Source organism: Crocodylus porosus, unplaced genomic scaffold, assembly GCF_001723895.1.
Source record: "Crocodylus porosus isolate Cpor-Errol unplaced genomic scaffold, CroPor_comp1, whole genome shotgun sequence".
Taxonomy (NCBI): Eukaryota; Metazoa; Chordata; order Crocodylia; family Crocodylidae; genus Crocodylus; species Crocodylus porosus.
The window spans coordinates 92,713,923-92,734,735 of NW_017728931.1; the positions used below are offsets into that span (position 1 = coordinate 92,713,923).

Sequence of the window (20,813 nt, forward strand, 5' to 3'; positions counted from 1 at the left end):
AGCAAAAAAAAAAAAAAAAAAAAAAATGCAAAATGGTGTACTTGACTGCAATAAGCACCACCCAGAACTGGAGCCTGGCTGCTGGCCAGGCTCCACGTGCTTGGGTTGCCATTTCTGCAACTCCAGGAGGCCCCCAAGACCGCAGGTAAGACTGCTCGGGCCAGCCCAGATGATGGCCCCAGCCTCCCTTCCCCCACATGAGGCAATCTCCACATTCCTGCTAGTGGGGATGCACCTACTAAGGGTGACAGGAGTTTTTCTACAGACTTCAAAAGGGACTTAAGCCATGGACAGGTGCTAATTTCTATTTTTGCAAATTTATTGGTAGAAATCCTCCCTACTACTCCAGGCAGGACCAAGGAGTTCAGATGCCACTACTGTTCAGGTCTTGTCCAAACCAGTGTCCCCCTAATCATGGGAAAGATCTAGGGGGCAGGAGTTGGGAGGAGTTGAGTGTGGGAAAATGCCCATATGCCTTCTCTAGAATGGATTTCCCCTCACTGTAAAGGCACAGGCAAAATTGCTGCTCAACTCCTGATCACAGAGGAGTGTAGTGTACAGGTGCATATTCTGCAAGAGAAACTCTGAAGTAATTGGGATTACAGAGATGGTAGAGTTCACATTACTGGAGTATAGTTATGATGGGTATAGCTTGTTCCAGGGAGGATAGGCAGGGGAAAAAGGAAGAGCTGTTGCCCTGCATAAAAAAGCTGTGTATATGTGTTTTGAGGTGCAATGTGAAGTGGGAGGTAGGTTTGCTGAATGCCTCTGATAAAGGTCCAAGGAGAGAGCAGCATGAGGGATGTCATGGTAGGCATTTGCTATAGGAGGAGTAGGTAGATGAGGCCTTTAAACAACTGATAGAATCTTTCAGATTTCAAGAGCAGGTTCTCATGGGGTGCTTTAATTATCAGGGTATCTGCCGGGAGAGAAATACAGCAGTGCATAAGCAATCTAGCAAATTCCTGGAATGTGTTACGGATACTTTTCTAACACAGACGGTAGAGAAGCCAACTGGGGGGCAGGGAAGAGGGAGGGATGCTCTTCTACACTAACTGTTCATAAACAAGAAGGGATTGGTTGAGAATGTGAAGGTAGAAAGTAACTTGGGTGACAGTGACCACAAAAAGATAAAGGTCAAAATCCTAAGGAGGAAGGCAGGAGAGCTGCAGAATAAGGACACTGAATTTCAGAAAAACTGATTTTAACAAACTCAGGGAACTGGTAGGCAGGACCCCCTGGAAGGCAAGTGTGAGGGGAAAAGGAGTCCAGGAGAGCTGGCTGTACTTTAAGAAGGTCCTCATAAGGGTGCAGGAGCAGGCTCTCCTGTTGCAACAGAAGAATGGGAATTGGAAACAAAAAACCAACCTGGCTAGACAGAAATCTCTTCAATGAGGTGAAACTCAAAAAAGGAATCCTACAAAAAAATGGAAACTTGGTCATAGCACTAGAAAAGAATATAAGAGTATGACATGGGTAAGCAGGGATAAAATTAGGAAGGACAAAGCGTGATTTGAATTAAAACTGGTAAGGGGTGTAAAAAGTAATATAAAGGGATTCTGCTGGTATGTCAAGAGTAAGAAGAAGGCCAAAGAAACCATAGTTTCCTTACAGACTATAGAAGACAACCTAGTTGTGGGTTGTGCAGAGAAGACTGAAATAGTTCATGTCTTTTTTTACGTAAGCCTTCACAGATAGAGGAAGTTACCAGATGACAAGCATGGTAGATAGCAAATATATGGCAGAAATCAACAGCCTAGAATGGCAGAACAGGTTGGGGGTTACTTGGAGAAGCTAGATGCTTTCTAGTGAGCAGGGTTGGATAGGATGACCCTAAATTACTGAAGGATTTAGCTGAGGTAATTTCAGAGCAACTGGTTCTTTAAGAACTCAGAGTTCAGGCAAGATCCTGGATGACTGGAAAAAAGTAAATCTAGTGCCCATTTTTAAGAAAGGGAAAAAGGAGGGTGCAAGAAATCACAGCTCAGACAGCCTGACCTGGGCACCTGGAAAGATCATGAGGCAGGTCCTCAAGGAATCTACTGTGAAGCACCTAGAGGAGAACAAGGTGATCAGGAAGAGCAAGCATGGATTCCCCAAGAGCAAGTCATGCCTGAACAACTTGATTTCATTCTCTATGGAGGGGGGAGAGCAATGGATGTGATATACCTTGACTTTAGCAAGACTTTCAGCACCGTCTCCCATAACATCCTCATTAACAAGCTTTTGAAATACAGAGCAGATGGAAGTAGTGTAAGGTGCACACAACTGGTAATACCACTGGGTTCAATGAGCAGTCAGAGATGGCTCAAAGTGTAGCTGGGAGGGGGGATCAAGTGGGGTTCCTTAGGGACCTGTTCCTGGGTCTGGTATTGTTTAATGTCTCCATTAATATTTTGCACGATGGGATTGAGTGCACACTTATCAAATTTGTGTATGAAAACAAAGTTGGGTGGAATTGCTGAGCAGGATCCAGAATGACCTAAACAGACTGAAGATATGGTCTGCAATCAGTCAAACAAAATTCAGCAAGTACAAGTGCAAATCCTGCGCTTGAGATTGAATAACTGCATGCACAACTACAGACTATGGAGTGACTACTTATAGTGCAGTTTTCTGGGGAGTACAGTGGACCATAAACTGAATATAAGCCAACAGTGTGCCCTTGCTGCAAAAATCAAGTTTATATTGAGTTGTTTGAACAAGTATGTATCTTACAAATCAAGATAATTGACTCTATTCAGCACTGATGAGGCCTTCTCTAGAGTACTGTGTCAAGGTTTGGGGCTCACACTTAAAAAATATGGACAGATTGGAGTGAGTCCAATAGTGTGACAAAAATTATTAGAGAACTGGGAAGCATGACTTACGACAAAAGGGCTGAAAGAGCTATGGTTATTCAGTCTGTCGGAGTGAAGACTGGGGGAGAGGGAGGGGGGCGGATTTTGATAAGTCTTCACATACCTAAAGGGTGATTACAGACAGGATGGAGATAGGTTTTTCTCTGGCTGTAGGGGAGAGGACAAAGAGCAATGAAGTCAAGCTGAAGCAGATGAAATTCAGGCTGAGGTTGGAGATTAAGAGAAATTGTAGAATCTCCATTCTTGGATATTTTCAAAAGCAGCTTGGACAGATGGTTTAGTGAGATAGCTGGGATAGTTTAGTGAGATGCTCCTAACTTGAGCAAGGGGCCGGACTAGAAGACCTCGGGAGGTTCATTCCACCCCTACTTTCCTATGATATTCCAGAGGTCAAGATATTTCTTGTAAAAAGGCATATTTCCTGTGACAAACTGAATGAACACTTGTACGCTGTCAATTTCTACTGGTAGAGCAGCAATTTTCCTAGTAGAAACATAGCGTCTGCATGTAACTTTAATTTTACCTTGCATACGGTTAACATTAAAATTAAACTACTAGTGATCTTCCAGAACTGAAATCTGGGTTTTAAGCATCACCAATTAAACAACTGGAATTATTTTAATTGACAATGAAGCATATCCTACCAGGGTATTTGCCGCCTTTGTTCCTCCTTATGAAGCAAACAATCAGCAAAATCAAGATAAGAAGAGCAACTGCACACATTAGACCGATAAACCATCCTTGAGTAGCAATGTCAACTTGCCGGCTTGCCATGGCTAGAGAATAAATTAAAAAAAAAATTAGATTCACTGCTGCATTTAATTGTATATTTTGTTATTATTCACATTAATAACATATAATCATATATTTTATTAATGCAGTAACAGCGAATGTTAGTTAGCAATAATGACAGCCAGGGTAGTAATATTGCATGTCGATATTTTCAGCATTTAAAAGTGGTGTGTTTCTAAGATCATATATTTAAAGCTTACTTTTGAATAACATTTGAAGTTACCGCACTGTGGTTAGTTGTGAAACATATGCATAGCTTACACATGTCCACTACCACCTTCCCAAGACCATCTGATAAAATGCAATTGTCCATTACAATTTATACCAACATTTACATTGTATTCTAAAAAAAATTAAAGAGGAAATCCTCATTAGTTAATGTGAACCAGGTCGCATGAAACACAGAAACAATAAGGTTTTCAGGTCCTCAGATTCAATTTAAACTAGTCAGCATTGGAACCCCATATAAAGTTTTATTAGGCATTCTCTTCTTTTCCAGCCCAAACCTTAGCATATAATGTATTTTGACTGTGATGCTTTTGCATTTAACTTTCAAAAGACTGAATGGTTCATGACTGGATGAGCTCTTCCTTGGTTTTATCTCTGACTACCATACAAGCTAGAAGGTGATGTTCAGGACTCACAGAAAATAACAGAAAAGACATCAAGAAGTTTACTGAAGGGTAGTGGCAGGTCCAATTTCCTATTCGTCTAGGCTGGTGAGCTCAGTGAAGTTTATGACCTATTCTACCATGTGGACACTTAAGACTGATGTTACAACAAGCAACTCTTGAGGGCTTCCATTAAGGAATGAGCTCCCCACAAGGAGGAAAATCTACTGAGGGAAAGAGGAAGATGTGAATTAATCTGGTTTCAGCCTCTTGCTTCCTCCCATTCTCTACTTCCTGCTGTCCTGCTGGCAGGAGTAGGAGATGTTCATACAGAAGGTCCCCCCCCACCTTGCTTAAATCTTAGGGAATTTTCAATTAGAATTAAATTCTTGCACCTCAATTATTCTTCTGCCTCATCTCATGAGATAATATAAAACGTTTACAATGAGGTGGATTACCCAGGATTTCTACTGAAATCAGTGGCACCTCAGAGGTGATTTTAGTAGATTAGGGCCAGGTTATGTCTCAAAATCCCCACACAACTCTCCCTTCTTTCTGCTTCTGAGAGGTCCCAATGGCATAATTCTCTCTTCTCTTCTTCTGTGAAAGGGGCTTTATTGGTGTGGCTCCTTCAAAAGCAGGAGATGGGGAATACGCAACTATTCTTAGGAACCAGAGCCAAGGCATCATAGAAATTATCACTCTGCCACTCTCTCACTTCAAAATAAATCCTGAGACCAGGTGTGTAGTGGTAGCTGCTGGTGCAGCACCACTGGATGTCTGGCAGCAGGGGGCAGAAGGTGACACTGAAATTCCTGAGTCAATGTGCAGGCTCAGGCAGCACTGTGCTAAGACATACTAAGCCAGATCTTCTCAAAAGAGAACTCCTTACCCCAGGGTTGCTCACTATCTGCAAATTTATGGATGGACACCTCATAAAAAAGACACCCTAAAAACACCTGTCTATAAAAATCTGTAAAAATGTCTTGCCTTCCATAAAAACAGGGAGCCACCGCAGTTTTAACCTTCACCCCAAGAAAAAAGCTAGAGCTGCACTGAAAGAGACTGAGCAGAGCAGTGCCAGCTGCTGTTAGAGGGGGAGCAAGGTAACCTGGCATACATGGAGCTTTTGTCAGAGCTTTGCAGCTCAGTGGAGCCCGCTATACCTCTCCCCCTCTCTAACAAGGTCTATGCTCATCTCCTGTCTCCAGTAGCCTTGCATCAAAGAAGGGGACAGTGCAGCTAGGGCTGAGCTGCAGGCCAGGAAAGGGAGAGGCAATGGGGAAGGGTCTGTGCCAAGACACGGGTAGTGGGGACAGCAGGGGCCACACTGGGGCAGCATGATGCAGGGTGCAGTAGGGGGTGGCAGGGCATGGGGCGAGTAGGGGACCCCTGTGGCTGCAGTCACATGGGGTTGCCAACCCAAGAATTTTTACTTTTTACTGAAAGTAAAAACATGCTAGTGAACAACTTTCTCCATCAGTAAAAATAATTTCTTGGGTTAGCAGTCCAGCCCACCCTCAGCCATACTGCTTTCCATTCAGAAATTAGAGTGTACAGAGCTGGTGCACTGTGTTCTGGCACAGTGATGCTCTGCATACCTAAGGATCTTCATTGCTAACTCAAGAGTAACTATGAAGGCTGGATACATGCCCTGCTGCTCATTACATCTGGAAATACTGAGGTGATTTTGCATCTACAGTCTCTTCTGGTGCTTTTACTGGGCAAGAATGTGATTTGGTGTGTAGTTTGATTTGTGTTGTATGGCACTGAATTTTGTCATCCTCACAGGCTTTGGTAGGACTTCTGTATTCTGATTTTTTGGAAGCTGTTTAATGTCTTACAGGTTTCTAATACATATAAACATAGAACAAGCCCCATCTATTCTATTTTAAAGAGAAAGGTAAACTTTTGGTATCATAAGTCAACCAAAGAATTTTGGGGTTAAGATTAGAGTGATATTGTTTTTTGCAAACGTGCATATATAATGAGGTATTAACATTTTTAACGAATATTGTAGGAAGGTGCACAGACACACTGAACATTCCAATGTGAGAAGAAGAGAGTCTGAAACAAAACAATCATGCATAGACACATGCAAGAGAGATGACAGAGTAAAGATGAAAACTTACTTAGACAGCTTCTTGTATTCTTTGAAATACAGAATATCCGATAGGAAGGGGTTTCTAAAGCCCAGTATTACTTTAAAAATGGACACTATTTATTTTAGATATAGTATCTGCTTCTGGCAAAAATATTTATTCCTGGTGAACACAGAAGCTGCTAATACATGAAAGTCAGTGTAATCCACTATACTAGACATACTCAAAAGATAAAATCATATATTATATAAAGATGCTCTATAGGAATGCTTGCTAAAACAAATATTCATTTGATAGTAGAGACCTCATTATCTTGGGTTTTCCTTCCATGATAACAACATATTCTAAATGGGTGTTTTGGTTTTCTATCCCACTTCAGTATTCACCAACACTGGTCTGGAATTCAAAAACTGACACAGATTTCACGATGTGATATAGAACTCTTTTTGCAATGATTCTGTTCTACGAATGAAGCAATGAGGCAATTGAAAGCAAGGCTGTGAACCAAAGCTTTCCTTGGTCCATTGTCGCCACAATATTTTGAGCCTTGGAAGGCTAAACAAACGGAGTTAATGCACTTGACCTAATCAAGGGCACACAATAAGCATCTTAACTATTTGATCTATTGACGTTTTATTGTTAGGCTGGGTATTTTCTGGGAAAGTTTGACCATCTTGCTTTCAATGAGCTGCAGTATAATTTTCCTTCTCCATGTCCTGTAGGCTATTGGCATTCTATACATAGTTGCACGCCTGTTTTCTGACATCACCAGCCTTCCCTAGCTTAAGGTGATTAATAAAAACCTATTTTGAGTCTGTAAATGTTTGCTGGGAATTACTTTTTAAAGCTTTCCTATAGCAACATTATAACATGATGACCACCAACGTACTATACACACAGAATGAAACAAAAACATTATGATTTCAGAAAGTTGGTAAACTATCATTTTAATTATTTTCTGTTTATCATTATTTTGTATTGTTCAAACAACTGTATATATATTGCAAATCTAGTTCCTCAAATCATAACGTTTGGATAGCAGGTGAGACCAAAGGGACATTGACAGAACAAGTATCTGCAGGCTACAGTGCTTGGAATGGGCAGAAGTGGCTAGCAAATACATACAAAACAAGGCTTTTATCAAGAACATGCTGTGGAGGCAGCACTGTATTCATTATGACATCAAAATGCTTCTAATAAAGCCCTGAGTTAAATAAACAGGAATCACTCATTCTCTTGTGAAGATGTAAATGCTACACATTTTCTTGCACTGAAATCTGGCTATTATTTTTCTTTGAAAAAATATGTATTGAAAATTTAAGAGACCATTTATTTTTCTAAATATGGTAACGTATAGGTTATGTTTAAAAAACTCTAGAAAAATGTCAATGTTTCATGAAAAAGATGAATTCATACCTAGAAGTGTCCTAACAATCATTCACTCCATTGGCATATATTAGCCATGCATTTTATGGATTATTAATGTAAATCAGAACACCTAAACTTCTGATACCTCAAATGTTTTAGATTAAGATTTTGGTAACCAAGCTGCTGATATCCACATTGTTAAAAAAAATATGTACTCTGCTGTATTTACAGCACACTATGTTATTGAATTATTACATCATACATTCTAATTCAATTAAAAACCCACAAGAAACAAACAAAATATTTAATCCGAAATGCACAGCGCACAGATTAAGAATGAATAGTGAGCATTTAGCTCACAAAATAAATGGCACAGAAACAAAGTAAACTAAAGGGTGAAAACATTCATACTCTGCACAGTAGATAAGCTGACATGTGTGGGAGATTTCTTAGCATTAGTCTAGAAAAAGATATGATCAATATGTTTTAGCTGTAACATATCCCCACTAGTAGCAATTCAATATTTCAGCACCTGGTATATCACAATTCTTAATGTGAGACAGAACTGGTATGGCATGCCTCACCTGGACCTGTCTCAAACACATCCTCTGAACTCATAAACTCAGACAGACCCTCAGCACCAACCCGGACTTTATATGCTGTTCCTGGTGTTAAACCCTTTAACACAAAGAAGCTCCGAGAACCATTTACAATGTCTTTTTTCCAATCTTCTTTGCCTATAAAAATTTTAGGGAAACAACAAATTGGAATATTTTAATTTACTATCTGTTACTCCAAGTTTACAGACAGAATACTTTCTACATTTTGGATTTGTAGAAGAAAATGACTGCTGTTTCTAAAGGTAATATAGTTTTAGATAAATAATGATTGCAAATACTATACTGCATGCAACATGAAGAAAAACTGCCTGAATAATGACAACCAGTTTATACTTTTGTTCCATTGCACTATATAATATAGTTTTGCATTTATACTTTTGTTCCATTGCACTATATAATATTGTTTTGCATCTATTTTATAAAGAAACAGTACCGTGTTTGCAATTATAGACTATAGGTAGAAAAAGTTTATTCACTTAATTTGATTATGCTGCTACACTTTGGATTAATATTTACTTTTTTTGAGAAAAAATCTACTTCAAAATCTTATCAAAATATATCCTGGTTGTTTTGAATATATTTTCCCATGTTGGACATTTTCCTAACAATAACTCAACTTATACCATAAACAAAATGAAGAGGAAATGTTATCCTTTTAATTTGCAGACTGACAATTATACTGTCTTTAGTGCCCACCATATAAAAAGGTGTTGTGAAAGGTGAGAATTATCTCCACTTTACTAATTCATCATCTGCATCTTAATATAGTAGTACAAAGTGTTGATGTTAGAGCTTTATTTTTGTTTTTACTACATGCAAAAGTGAGTATAGATATCAGCTTGTTTCAAATACTTAATTTTGCTGTTTCTATTTTAAGGTATAATATTAAAAAGAGGATCTATTGTTTGCTTCTTTTCAACTCTTGTTATTGAATTAGGCTCTATTGATGTAATTTTCCCAGGACATAATTTAATAGATATGTCACATTAGTTTTCTAATCACTGCATAATTGAGGGTTTTAGGAGCTCTTGTTGACAACAGTTGATAAAATAATACAAAAGAACAAAGGCTGATTTTTAAACTAGGCATCAAGTAACCTGAAGAGCAGTGGCTTTTGTTATAATAAAATTATTTGAATTACAATGACTCAATTTGCTAGAGCAAACTAAGAAAAATTTTCTAGCTATTTTAAAACTATCATTAATAAAGCTAGATTAGTATAGGATCATGCTCAGTTACTGAAATTTTTACAAATTTTTCTCAGCACTCAGAATAATTCAATGAAATGGCTTCTTACTGCCTGCTACACCATATTCAACATAAAAGTTCATATGATCTGGTCCCTCATACTCCCAACTGATATTGGCATAGGTCTCAGCAGCAGCTGCAGAAACATTTCTGATCCTTGGATAAACTGGTCGCACTGAATACACAACAGAAAAACAAAGCAAAAGTTGAAATTGGGACTATATGCACATAATCAAATGTTATTTCAGAAATAACTGTGCTAATTTGGCTCATATATATGGAAAGGATGCTTTATCATTGTTTCCATTACTGAAGTAGTGACTGCATTTCTGCATTAGCATGGATGGTCACTGAATGCTAAGCAGTTACTACACTGTTAAACAGGAAGTAGAACTATATCTCTGAGTTCTATCATGCACACCCTATATTGCTAAGATTGCCAAATACTTTATAATACCAAATTGCCAAAGCTCTAGAAAATATTATCATTTACATCTCTTGAGCTACAATGCAGATAGCTGAAATGTGAAGAACATTCTAAAGGTTTCTCAGTATTGGACAATGGAGGAAAAGAGGCATTGTCAATGTAGGGACAAATTTTACTTGCCTCCATGTGTTATTTCACAGGCTCTGTAAATGCCTCACTACGGGCCCTGTGTAGGATTTTGAGTTTCAATGGTGTCTACTGTATTTATAATGATAAAGAGGATCACAATACCCTTATAGAATGTTGGACGGACAGTATGCAAGACAGGGAAGGTTGCAAAAAGGGTTTCTGAGTATCCTTCATCATCAAAGATGGTAGGAAAGAAAAAAAATAAGAGAATAAAAACACTTTTAAATAAGAAAATACTGTTTAAACAACAGAGCAGAGCCTTACCTGTTGAGTAACACATGCATACTTAAGGTCATGCAGGTTTCATTACAAATAGTTTTACTCATTCTATGGATCAGGTAAGTAATATGAATGATTATGTTTGTACTAATTCCTTAACACCTACACAATATTTCTTAAGTCATCTTAATTACCATTTCAGAATAATGTTTATTTAACATACCCAACTGAAAACTCTGTCATCAACAGTAGTTCCCCCCACAAATGTATATATATATTTTCAACTTTGTGTGTTAAATTTAACACAGTCTTGAATAGCATATAATCAGATCAGAATGCAGACACTAGCTTCAGCCACAACAACTATATAATCTATATATGTTCTGGTTCTAGGTAGATGTGGCAGGACAATTAAGTGAAGTAAGTCAATCCAACATCAGCCTTTTAATTCACTGGGAAATGTATTTTTCTATCTATTATTACTTTTGGATCTTGAACTTCTATACATAAATGGGTGAAGACCTACATACTGAAATTTCCATTGGGTTTGCATACCTAATTTTTTCTTCCCCACTTCAAACTAATTGGGTGCATCTACACATGTCATTAAGGCAACATGATCAACTCATGCTAGAGAAAACTGCTCCCAGTCACAGCATTTACATGTGCACAAGGGACTGCTGCAGTTTGAGCTGGGGTGGAGCAGCCCTGGGCTGACACCAAGCTCATGGAGGGTCTGTCCCAGGCTCCAGGTGGCAGTGTCAAGTGGCAGAGAGGCCGACTGGGGCATGAGTGTGCCAAAATTGTGAAGCCGTGTGGCTGACCCTCTGAGCCTCCTACCAGAGCTGATCCATCCTGACTCAAACTCCTGTGATCCCAGTCACCATCCACAGATGCATTTCTGTGCAGTAAATGACTCTGCTGTAAAATAGTAGTGTCCCTGACAGTAATATCTTGAGTTGGAGTTAGTTAATTTACTGCCCCCTAATACCAGTGCTTGTGTAGACAGGGACACTTTACTATGGAGCCAATCAGTCAATGCTGCAGTAAAGTGCACATGTAGATGCACCCACTGGGTGGCTGATTCTTGAGATACTGAGCAGCCAGCCCACCTAGCTTCAGCGCAAACTGCAGTACTCAGCACCTCGGAATTCCACAGCACTCAGCACCTAGGGATTCCTCAAGGTGCTTGACAAAACATGGAAGTTGCCAAAATACATGAATGCTTCTAAAAATATTAGCTACAGTACAAAGGTCAGACCTCAGTCAAATATGAAAACACAGCAAGTCAGCTATAGAACAAGGGATTCTGTTTTTCAAACAATTTAAGTAAGTTTTGAAATAAAGACAAAGAAAAAGGGCCAAAGTGTCAAAAGCTTACTATTGTATCGTATGACACTCTTGTGTGCACACATCAGGTACATGAACAATGTTATTTGGCTGACTGGAGTGATACTGAGATTATTTATACTAAATAAGCATTAGCATATCACTAGGACATTTGTTAAACACTAGAACTCCCAGGTAACGCTGAAGAAAATGAACCACTAAATGTTACTGAATAGTCAGCTATTACATTAAAATATGAAAAGTGATGACAGTTCTTAGACCAAAAGAAGCCCTAGGCCTAATGACATTTAGCTAAAGTACACACACACACACATATATATATATATACATACACACACACACACACACACACACACGTATATATACACACATTTTTCTTAACGTGCCTGAAGCAAAAAGTTACTTTTGATTAATGGAATCCAAAATGATAATCCACTATCAGTTACAGATACAAGTGACTGCCTTCTTGAAACACCAAGATGATTCACCAATTTGGATAAACACTACTAAGCTGTTTTGGTATGAAGGACAGTAATCTTTATTTTAAAAATCAACAAAGAAAAAATATGGCTTGATCTTCCAAAACTTTCATATAACAATCGACAATAGGACATTCATTTCAAACACCAGGAGTTTACATGGATGCAGAAAAGGCATCTGACTATGAAGAGTTGTAGTTAAAAATATAAAAGAGAACTACATTTTAGCTCTCTCTCTTTAATTAAATGTATTTACCATCCTGTTCTTTAATTAGTCTTTTTATAAATGGGAATTTCTGTGGTAGCATGTTTGCCAAATACTACTAACGAAATAGGCTGTTTTTTACAATATATTTAATCTCTGAATCTCTGTAGCAATCTAGGGATGCACTACAGGTATATCTTTTAAAGAACAATATGAAACTATGAATTAATGAAATTGCTTTTCTATGCATGTTTTCTATTGCAGTGATTATCAACATGGAAGCTTATATTTTTGTTAAAAGAAATCTCAAGGATGTTTCCCAGTGGAAAACAAAATAGAAATGAAATCCTAGCTTAGTCCAGTGAATGGCAAACTCCCATTGACTTCTATGATAAAGCAAAGGGCAATTATCAACAGCTTGCTAATTTGTCCATTAAAAAGTATTACTTATGTCTTCTTGCCAGTATTTTAATTGTTTTGGTTTCCTGAACTAACTCACGCACCATTTTATTTCCTTTCCACTAGCTGATATCTAGAAGTAACAAAAAGTTTCTGCTTGTTTCTGAACACATTTATGATGCAAACAAGAGCTGATAAAACAAGATACCTCATTCATAGTGACTTCTTACCTACATTATGAAGGGCCAAAATAATTATTTTCACTGAAGCAGGACTATCCATTTATTTGTTTCAGAACAGAACTAGAAGTAATTAAATACTGCTTTAGGGAAACATAGTTCAAGAACAAATGTGAAATAACTTAGTGAACAACTACTGCAAGAACTCATAGTTATGTGAACACTAGAAGTCTGCAATCATACTTATCACTGCAATTTAAAAGCAAAAAAAATCAAATTTCTATGAAATCATTCTCTCTATACATTTTTAAAAATGCAAAAAGCTACCTAATGATAAAGAAAAATTTATTTTAATTAAACGTGACAATAAAATGTTTTGGAAATCGCATTTTTGGAAAAGATATTTTTGTAGAAGTGCAGAAGAGACAGAAAAAGTCTTGTGACATTTGATGATGCATTTTTCTTATCTGCTTATGTAAGATACACTAGTAGTAAATGCACTGTAACCATTTTACTAAATTAAGTAATTATTCCCCATACTTGGGATTTTAATTTTAAAAAGTATGTGTAGGCTTCTTTTTCCATGAAGGTATTCTCTATATATTGCATACAAATCTAGAAGAACCTCTCCAATCACACACAACCCCCTCAAAAAGGTATATTAAAAAAAAGTTATCTAGATTGCAAAGTCAGTTAAAAGTTGTATCATAATGAATGTGTGAAAAGGAATAAGGCTATAGACCCGACTCCCCACAGTGACTCTGAAATAGCCAGAGCACAAGAGGATGCCCTACTTGCAGAAGAATGCACAGTCTGAAATGGCAAGAACTGGACAAGAGGTATAATGCTCTCTCCTCACAAGAGAACTTTAAGAAAAGGTCAACCACAATCTATACCTTCGTATTTGTTCACTATAAGAAAGAATTAAAGGATGGTAATTGTTAGGGTAATTTAGATACTGCATTTTCTTTTCTTGGGTTTCTCCCAATTTGTTATTTTTCCCCTGCAAAATAATTAAAGAGTAGAACAGTGAGGGAAGGGACAGACATACATTTAAAGCACTCTAAATACTGGAGTTCTTCAAACCCTTGAGTTTCAGCACCAAGCAGAAGTGAGCTCTTCCCCTAGCTCTCATCATGCTTCAAAATGGCCACAAAGGCACACACAACAGTACTCTTAAGCCAGGAGGCTGGAAAACAGGAATCACTCTATGCCTCTAGGCCTCTGGAGGTTGCCAAAGATAGCCAAGTACTGGCCACCTGCCCCATTCCTCCATACCTCTCTATGGGGGAACAGAGAGGAGGGAGCAGAACATTGTGGGATGCCAGAAGACTACTAAAGTGTGCAGACAGTTCAGGGAGCATTTAAAATTAAGAACTTTAGCCATTTTTGAAGTTCTTTTTCAGCCATGAACATCTGCACCCTTCTTCTTTGGAGGGCTTCAAACAGTACATCTGTTCATTGCTTAAGTTTCATAATATATGTTTTTAAACTTTAAAGGTAGAAAATAAAATATGAAAATATACTGTGACTCCTTGCTTATATATGCCCAAGTTTCACCAAGCACCCTTTCCTAAGCTTAATAATTTGTGGATGAATGAGACCATATCTTCCATGGACTTTTCCATGGCTAATTTAAATTTGACTTTTAGAAAATCAACTGTGTTGTTTGGGAACCTGTTCTGGTAGCTAATTACTAAGGGTGTGCAAAAAAGGCCTAAGTCGATTCTGATTTGGCCCAAATGGGGACAGTGATTCAATTCATTGATTCGGATCACTGTCCCTGATTCGATTCGACCAAATCCGAATCTGAAGATTCAATGCCGATTCAGAGAATCAGTGATTTGGCCATAGACACAGCTTTAAATGTTTTTTCTACATACCTCGAGGTACCAGGCAAGGCTCATGAACGCTGTGATGCTGGGGTGGATGGAGTGCCCCACAGGAGCGCAAGGCCCTGTGTGCTCAGCAGCGAACCTGGAAGTGGACTGGAAGTAGCCTCCTGCTTGTTCTCTTGCTCATCTCCAGCCTTCAGAGGCTGGAGAAAAGCAGGGGAATGAGCAGGGGGCTGGAGGGGAGCTGTAGCTCCTGGGGGGGGCCTGGTACCCTGCAAGCAGGGTAGTCCATGTGCTGGGTGGGGGTTCAACACTGTAGGGGACAGGGGACCACTGGCAACATGTAGGGGGTGCATGTGCACCCCCCGAGTGTAACATTGCACTACCTCAGAAAAGGCGCCTGTGGGCGGTCGCTGCTTGCCACCCCCCTGCCCCACTGCTAGCAGTGTCTGCAGGCAGTCAGTGATCACCACTGGCCACTGCTGTCACTGTCAGTGGCATCTGTGGGTGGTCGACAACCCCTGGTTGGCACTTGGCACCCCTCCCCCTGCTGCCGACAGCACCAGCGACATTTGTGGGAGCTCCCTGATTAACGCTGCCGCCATGCTCGTGCCAATGCCAGTGCTGTCATGCCCTGCCAGCCACCGGGGGCACGTGGCATTCATGTACAGCACCCACTCCTCCTAAGCAGCCCCTGCACCCAGTCACCTCACAGCTACCCACACACTGACTCACATCCCCCCACCCACCTTCCCATTCCTTCCTGCAAATCCACATTCCCCTATCACATACCCACCATGTGATAAGGAAACCAAAAGCAAACATTATAACATAGATATTTAGGATTTATTTTATTATGATGCTAGAGACACTGGTAGGCTTCCAAATTTCTTTAACGTTGTAGATATAGCAATAAAACATTGCCCATCTGATCAGTCCCCCTTTCTCTCTCTCTTTCATTCCAATTGTGGAAGAAATTTTGGGGTATTTTAAGAAGTGAATTTGGGATGCTGCTTCAGCAGTCTAGCTGCCACAAGGGGTTAGTGAACCCAGATACCAAGTGGCTGGGCCTCAGAAGCTCCTGAGGCCAAGTAGCCCTTAGCCAGGACAGCTTTTATACTGCTTTTTATACTGCTGCAGGATCTAGCTCTCCCTGGCTGCAGATCTGGGAGGAGCCAGGCAGAGTTATTTTGCCCCAAGTGGCACAATTTTCTTCACAACAAAGTGCATATCCGAGCACATGCACCGAGGCAAAAAGCCCCAGCTCAAATTTGCACCACTTCTATTTGAGCTGCTGCAAGCGCACATGCTTGCATGTGTGCACGCGCCCCATAAGTATACCCAAATCCCCATACCCAGCAACAGAATGCCATGAAGGGAAACTGGTGAGGTAAGCAGTATGCTAACAATTTTAGGCATCTGTTGAGTGAAAACATATCTAATATAGAAATATGTTACATTTATAACTGCACTATGTTATTTCTGAGATAGGGGAGTTGCAAGGGGCCCAATCCTCATTGGCGGCAGTGGCTGCCTGCATGCCTCTGGGTGGCTGGTGGGGGAAGGGCTAGGGTTGCACTGCCCGAGCCCCTTCCCCGTCATACACTGAAAGCCGTCCATGTACCTGCTGTCACCATGGAACCAGCGCTGGGTCTTCAGAGCCCAGTGCAGCTGTTTGTAGCCTCCTGGCTGCCTACCACAGCTGGCCAGGGCTCTAAGCAGCTGTAGCAGGTGGCTGGAAGGGTGCAAACAGCTGTACTGGGCTTCACAGCCCTGGCACCAGCTCAGTGGTGGTGGCTGATGCACATGTGCCTCTGAGCGGATGGTGGGGGAGGAGCCAAGATTGCACTGCACCAGGCCCCTTCCCAGCCATGCACCCAGAGGTGCATGCACAGCTGCTGCAGACACCAAACTGGCTGCCTGCAGCTGGCCTGGGCTCTGGGCAACTACTGGCAGAAGCTGCCCAGAGTCTGGGTTGGCTGTGGTGTGCCGAGAAAAATGGCATGCATGCTAGGAATTACCGATCCCTGATATAAAACAAGGCAAGATTAAGAAAACAAAAGAATCATTTGAAACTGTTTTTTAAAGGGACTGCTACTGCCTGCTGAAACTCAGTCTCCTCTAACAGACGGTGTGCAATAGTTCCCCAGAATTGAGACATGCTAGTAGTAAACTACTCTTAATCCATCTGGGCTGTTGTGATGAAATTCTATACATAGAAGACTACAGAGAATTATATTTCTTGGTACATATTTAATGATACCAGTCTGACTACTGTACAACATAAAATGTACTACAGGGAAGGAATACTTGCATGCTGCTACCTAGAAAACTTCCTAATCTATTGTCAGAGGTATTATTCACCTTCCATGGAAGATCTGAAGGAGGAGAAAGCAAAGGCCTTGCCAAGCAATCTGGAGGGAGAGAACTGCCTCACAGGAAAGGGGCAAACAGTGCTTTGGATCTAGCTTTAGTGAGACAGCAGAGTAGATTAGGGCAACCCAGTAAGATATGAGGACACTTATGCAGAGGCCTGAAGACAAGGAAAACAAGTATGAATCTATCTAATGAAGAGAGAGATCCTAGGGAATACAAAGAGGGAGATGCATAGTCAGTCAGGGAAAGAGAATGAACTTAGTGGCTGTGTTTTGCACAAAATACATATGGTGGGCAGGTGATCCTAACTTTCTGTAAGAAATAGGAATGTTTCTGGGAATCCAAGCAACAGGAAACAGCTATCACACATGTGGCAATACAGTCAAAAAAGGGGCATTTTAGATTCAAAAGGTAAAACAACATTGCCTTTTTCCTGGAACAATGCGAAAACAGTGTTAATAATAATAATCCTCATGAGACGAATGTGGAGGATCAAGATTAAATTGTTTCCCATTAATTGGAAGTGTGAGTTTTTTTGAGTTTGATGTTATTTAATCTTAGCTGTAGCACTTATTACTGATAAACTACATGGAGTTGTTTTTAAAAGTAACCATTAGCTTTGTAAAATTATTCTAGATTTGCTATGCTACTTAATTGCAAATTGCTGCATCTCATTTCAACAAAAGTTATGTGCATTTTTTTTTATATATAAAACTTTTGCCTGTTAGAACACAGGCAAATATGCAATAAGGCATGTCTTCCTCTATTCCCACCAACAATTACGTAATTACTGTGCCTCTTTCAGTGTTATTATTTCAGTCACATACCATGTCTCTGCTTTTCCTCATTGTCCCAGTTTCATTTTTTCCCTTCTTCTCAGTGACCTTTTATAAAGAACTGCTGATGGAGGCTAGTAGCTGGGACTAAAGTCAAATGACTATCAGAATCAAACTCCATTTGCATCCATCACTAATTTATATATAATTAGTTTCTTATTCATTAATCTCTTCTTTTATTTCAGTTGTTCTAAGCCTGCCAAGTGATGGATTGGGAGGGTCCAATCAATGTACATTTATGCAATCATCTAACTTTCAGACTCCAACGCTGTATGAAATAAGACATGCATTTTAACATTGGTTGTTAAAAGAATCACTTTCATAAAGAGCTGTATCATCTGAGTTACAGATAGACTTAAAGAGTAGCACAGGAAGAAAAAAAGATGATATAAGTGTATAATATAAGTTGTGTTTCTCCCTTTAGTCATTTGGACTCATGGGGCATGTCCATACATGTAGGTATGTGCACTTTCAGCAGCTCAAATAGGAGTGTAACAAATTTGTGCCAGGGATTTGTGCCTTAGCAAAAATTTGGACATGCACTTCGGTGTGGGACAAGTTGTGCCACTTGGGGCAAACTGACCCTGCCTTCTCAAAGGCTCATCAGTATAAAAAGCTGCCTTGGTGAGAAGTTCAGGGCTCCTTGCTCTCAGCAGCTTCTGGGGCCCAGCCAGTTGACATATGGAGACACTAGCCCCCTGTGCCAGCTGAACTGCTGCAGCAGCCCTGACCTAGAGTGGACCCTGGACCCTTTACTCACTGCAGCAGTCTGGCGGTAGGGGCTGCTGTCTGGCTGTGACCTGCTGCTACCTGCAACAGCATCTGCCCCTTTGGACCTTTAGCCCCATGTCTGCACACCTACCAGACCTGGACAGGGACTTCATGGCTGCCTGGGTTGGGGCATAGGCACTGCAGCAGAGCTGTCTGCACCTCTGAGCCAGCTGCCAGTGGGCTGTGGCTGCAAAGCTGGCCTTTGCCCAGCACTATTGCCATGCGTGCCCCGGCCCTGCCATCTGGGCAGCTATCACCTGGAAGATGTCCTCAGTGAAGTGGCCTGCTTTGAACTGTCAAAACATGTCCTCCTGGCCCCAGGTGGCCAGGAGATTAGCCATCTTGTTTGCCCTCCAGCTGGGTCCCTTGCATCAGCCCTGGGCAGATGCCTCCACCTTAGTAGCAGAGATTTTGCTGTTTTAAAATTGCAAATTCTCTGATATAAAATCCCAAATTCACTCTTTAAAATACCCCAGAATCCATGTTCTCCCATGACTAAAATGAAATGTCACTATATATAGAGAGAGCGAGAGAGAGAGATCAGTTGGGCAATGTTTTATTGATATATTTACAATTTTAAAACAAATTGGAAGGCTATTACTGCCTCTATCATCATACTAAAATAAATTCTAAGTATTTATATGCTTGGTGTTTGCTTTTGTTTTTTTTTAATCAAAGAAAACTCAGAGTTTCCCCTGACTCCTTTGCTAACTAGAATGTGGGGACAGCTGTCCCTGCAGCCACAGCTCCAGCCAGCATGTCCCACCCTGTCTGGCAGCTGAGCATGCAGAGTGAGATGTGGGGGGGATGTGGGTTTGCAGAAGGGAGGTAGGGACGGGTGGGTGTGGTGAGGGGTTTGTGGGTGGGTGTGTAAGGACTGCGAGTATAGGGGAAATGTGGAGTCTGTAAGTAGGGATGTGGGAGGGATATGGGGTGTGTGGGGGAGTGTGGGAAGGGTGTGCCACATGCCTGACACTTCCAACACACCCCACATTCCCTTCACCCCCACAACCCTGCTTACCTGGGACAGTGCCTCAGCCTTGCCCCGCTCCTGTTTGAGTGCTGGGGCAGCAGGAGCACCACAGGGATGCTCTGGCTGGATGCAAGAGTGTCCCTCTGGAGTACCCAGCTTCTTGTTGCCTCAGAACATGCTGCAGTACAGTGCCCTGCATCACTTCTTTTCCATTTTTTTTTTTTTTAATTTCTAGGTATCAAATTTAGAGCCTGCGCTGCAAATATACAGTGCAGGGAACATTTTTCTGCTCCCAGTGTGCCTTTTGTACCATCTCAAACTGGTTTGAGATGCCGCAACAGGCATATGCATGATCATCTGGATATACCTGTAGGGATCAGATAAACTTTCATGACAGACAGTATGGGATTTTTTTGCTTTCCTTTTTTAATTTTATTTAGGGATCCTTGAGAAGGGAGATACTGAGGATGACAATTGAGAGCTCTATTCTTTGCTACCTGCCTTGTTTCAACACATTTTCCTACTGACGCAATAGTCTTTCCAGATCTGAGATACACTTAGTTATTGTGGTGCCTACAAATCTGAACAAAATTTTTCTTTTCTATTTTCTCTGAAGTTCTGTAGTATTTTGTCTTCCTAATTTCTTCTCAGGACATACTGGGGATGTCCTTTCTTCCTTCAATTTTTTTTCCCTTTTTTCCTTCTTTTTTCTTTTAACAGGTAAACTTCACATTAAGGGGAAACCACAGCAGCAATTGTATATCTTTGTACTGATCTGCAAAATTTTGGAAACTTTGAAAGATTTAACTACAAAATAGTTGATTTGCAATCCCGAGAAGTGCTACCATTAAGATCAGGCCAACTCAGCATGAAGCAATTTCAAGGATCGCGGGTAAAGTAATCAGTATCTAACAGATACTGAGGCTATTAAGTTACTCTAGCTATTAAAAAAAGATCATAAACAGTGGTCTCC

At 40.4% G+C, this 20,813-nt stretch overlaps 1 protein-coding gene across 2 annotated transcripts in view; it reads right to left on the minus strand.

Moving 5' to 3' along the window:
- The window catches only part of NRCAM (neuronal cell adhesion molecule), a 216,002-nt gene that overhangs the window by 21,896 nt on the left and 173,293 nt on the right, over positions 1-20,813 (minus strand). Inside the window, exons 28-30 of one of the 2 annotated variants that reach the window (XM_019543378.1) lie at positions 9,652-9,777; positions 8,319-8,471; positions 3,506-3,637 (exon numbers count right to left, since the gene is read on the minus strand). In XM_019543378.1, coding sequence (XP_019398923.1) covers positions 3,506-3,637; positions 8,319-8,471; positions 9,652-9,777 — 411 coding nt within the window. Of the gene's footprint in view, positions 1-3,505; positions 3,638-7,293; positions 8,472-9,651; positions 9,778-10,320; positions 10,387-20,813 lie in introns of those variants that run through there. The other variant, XM_019543377.1, reaches the window with a different exon arrangement.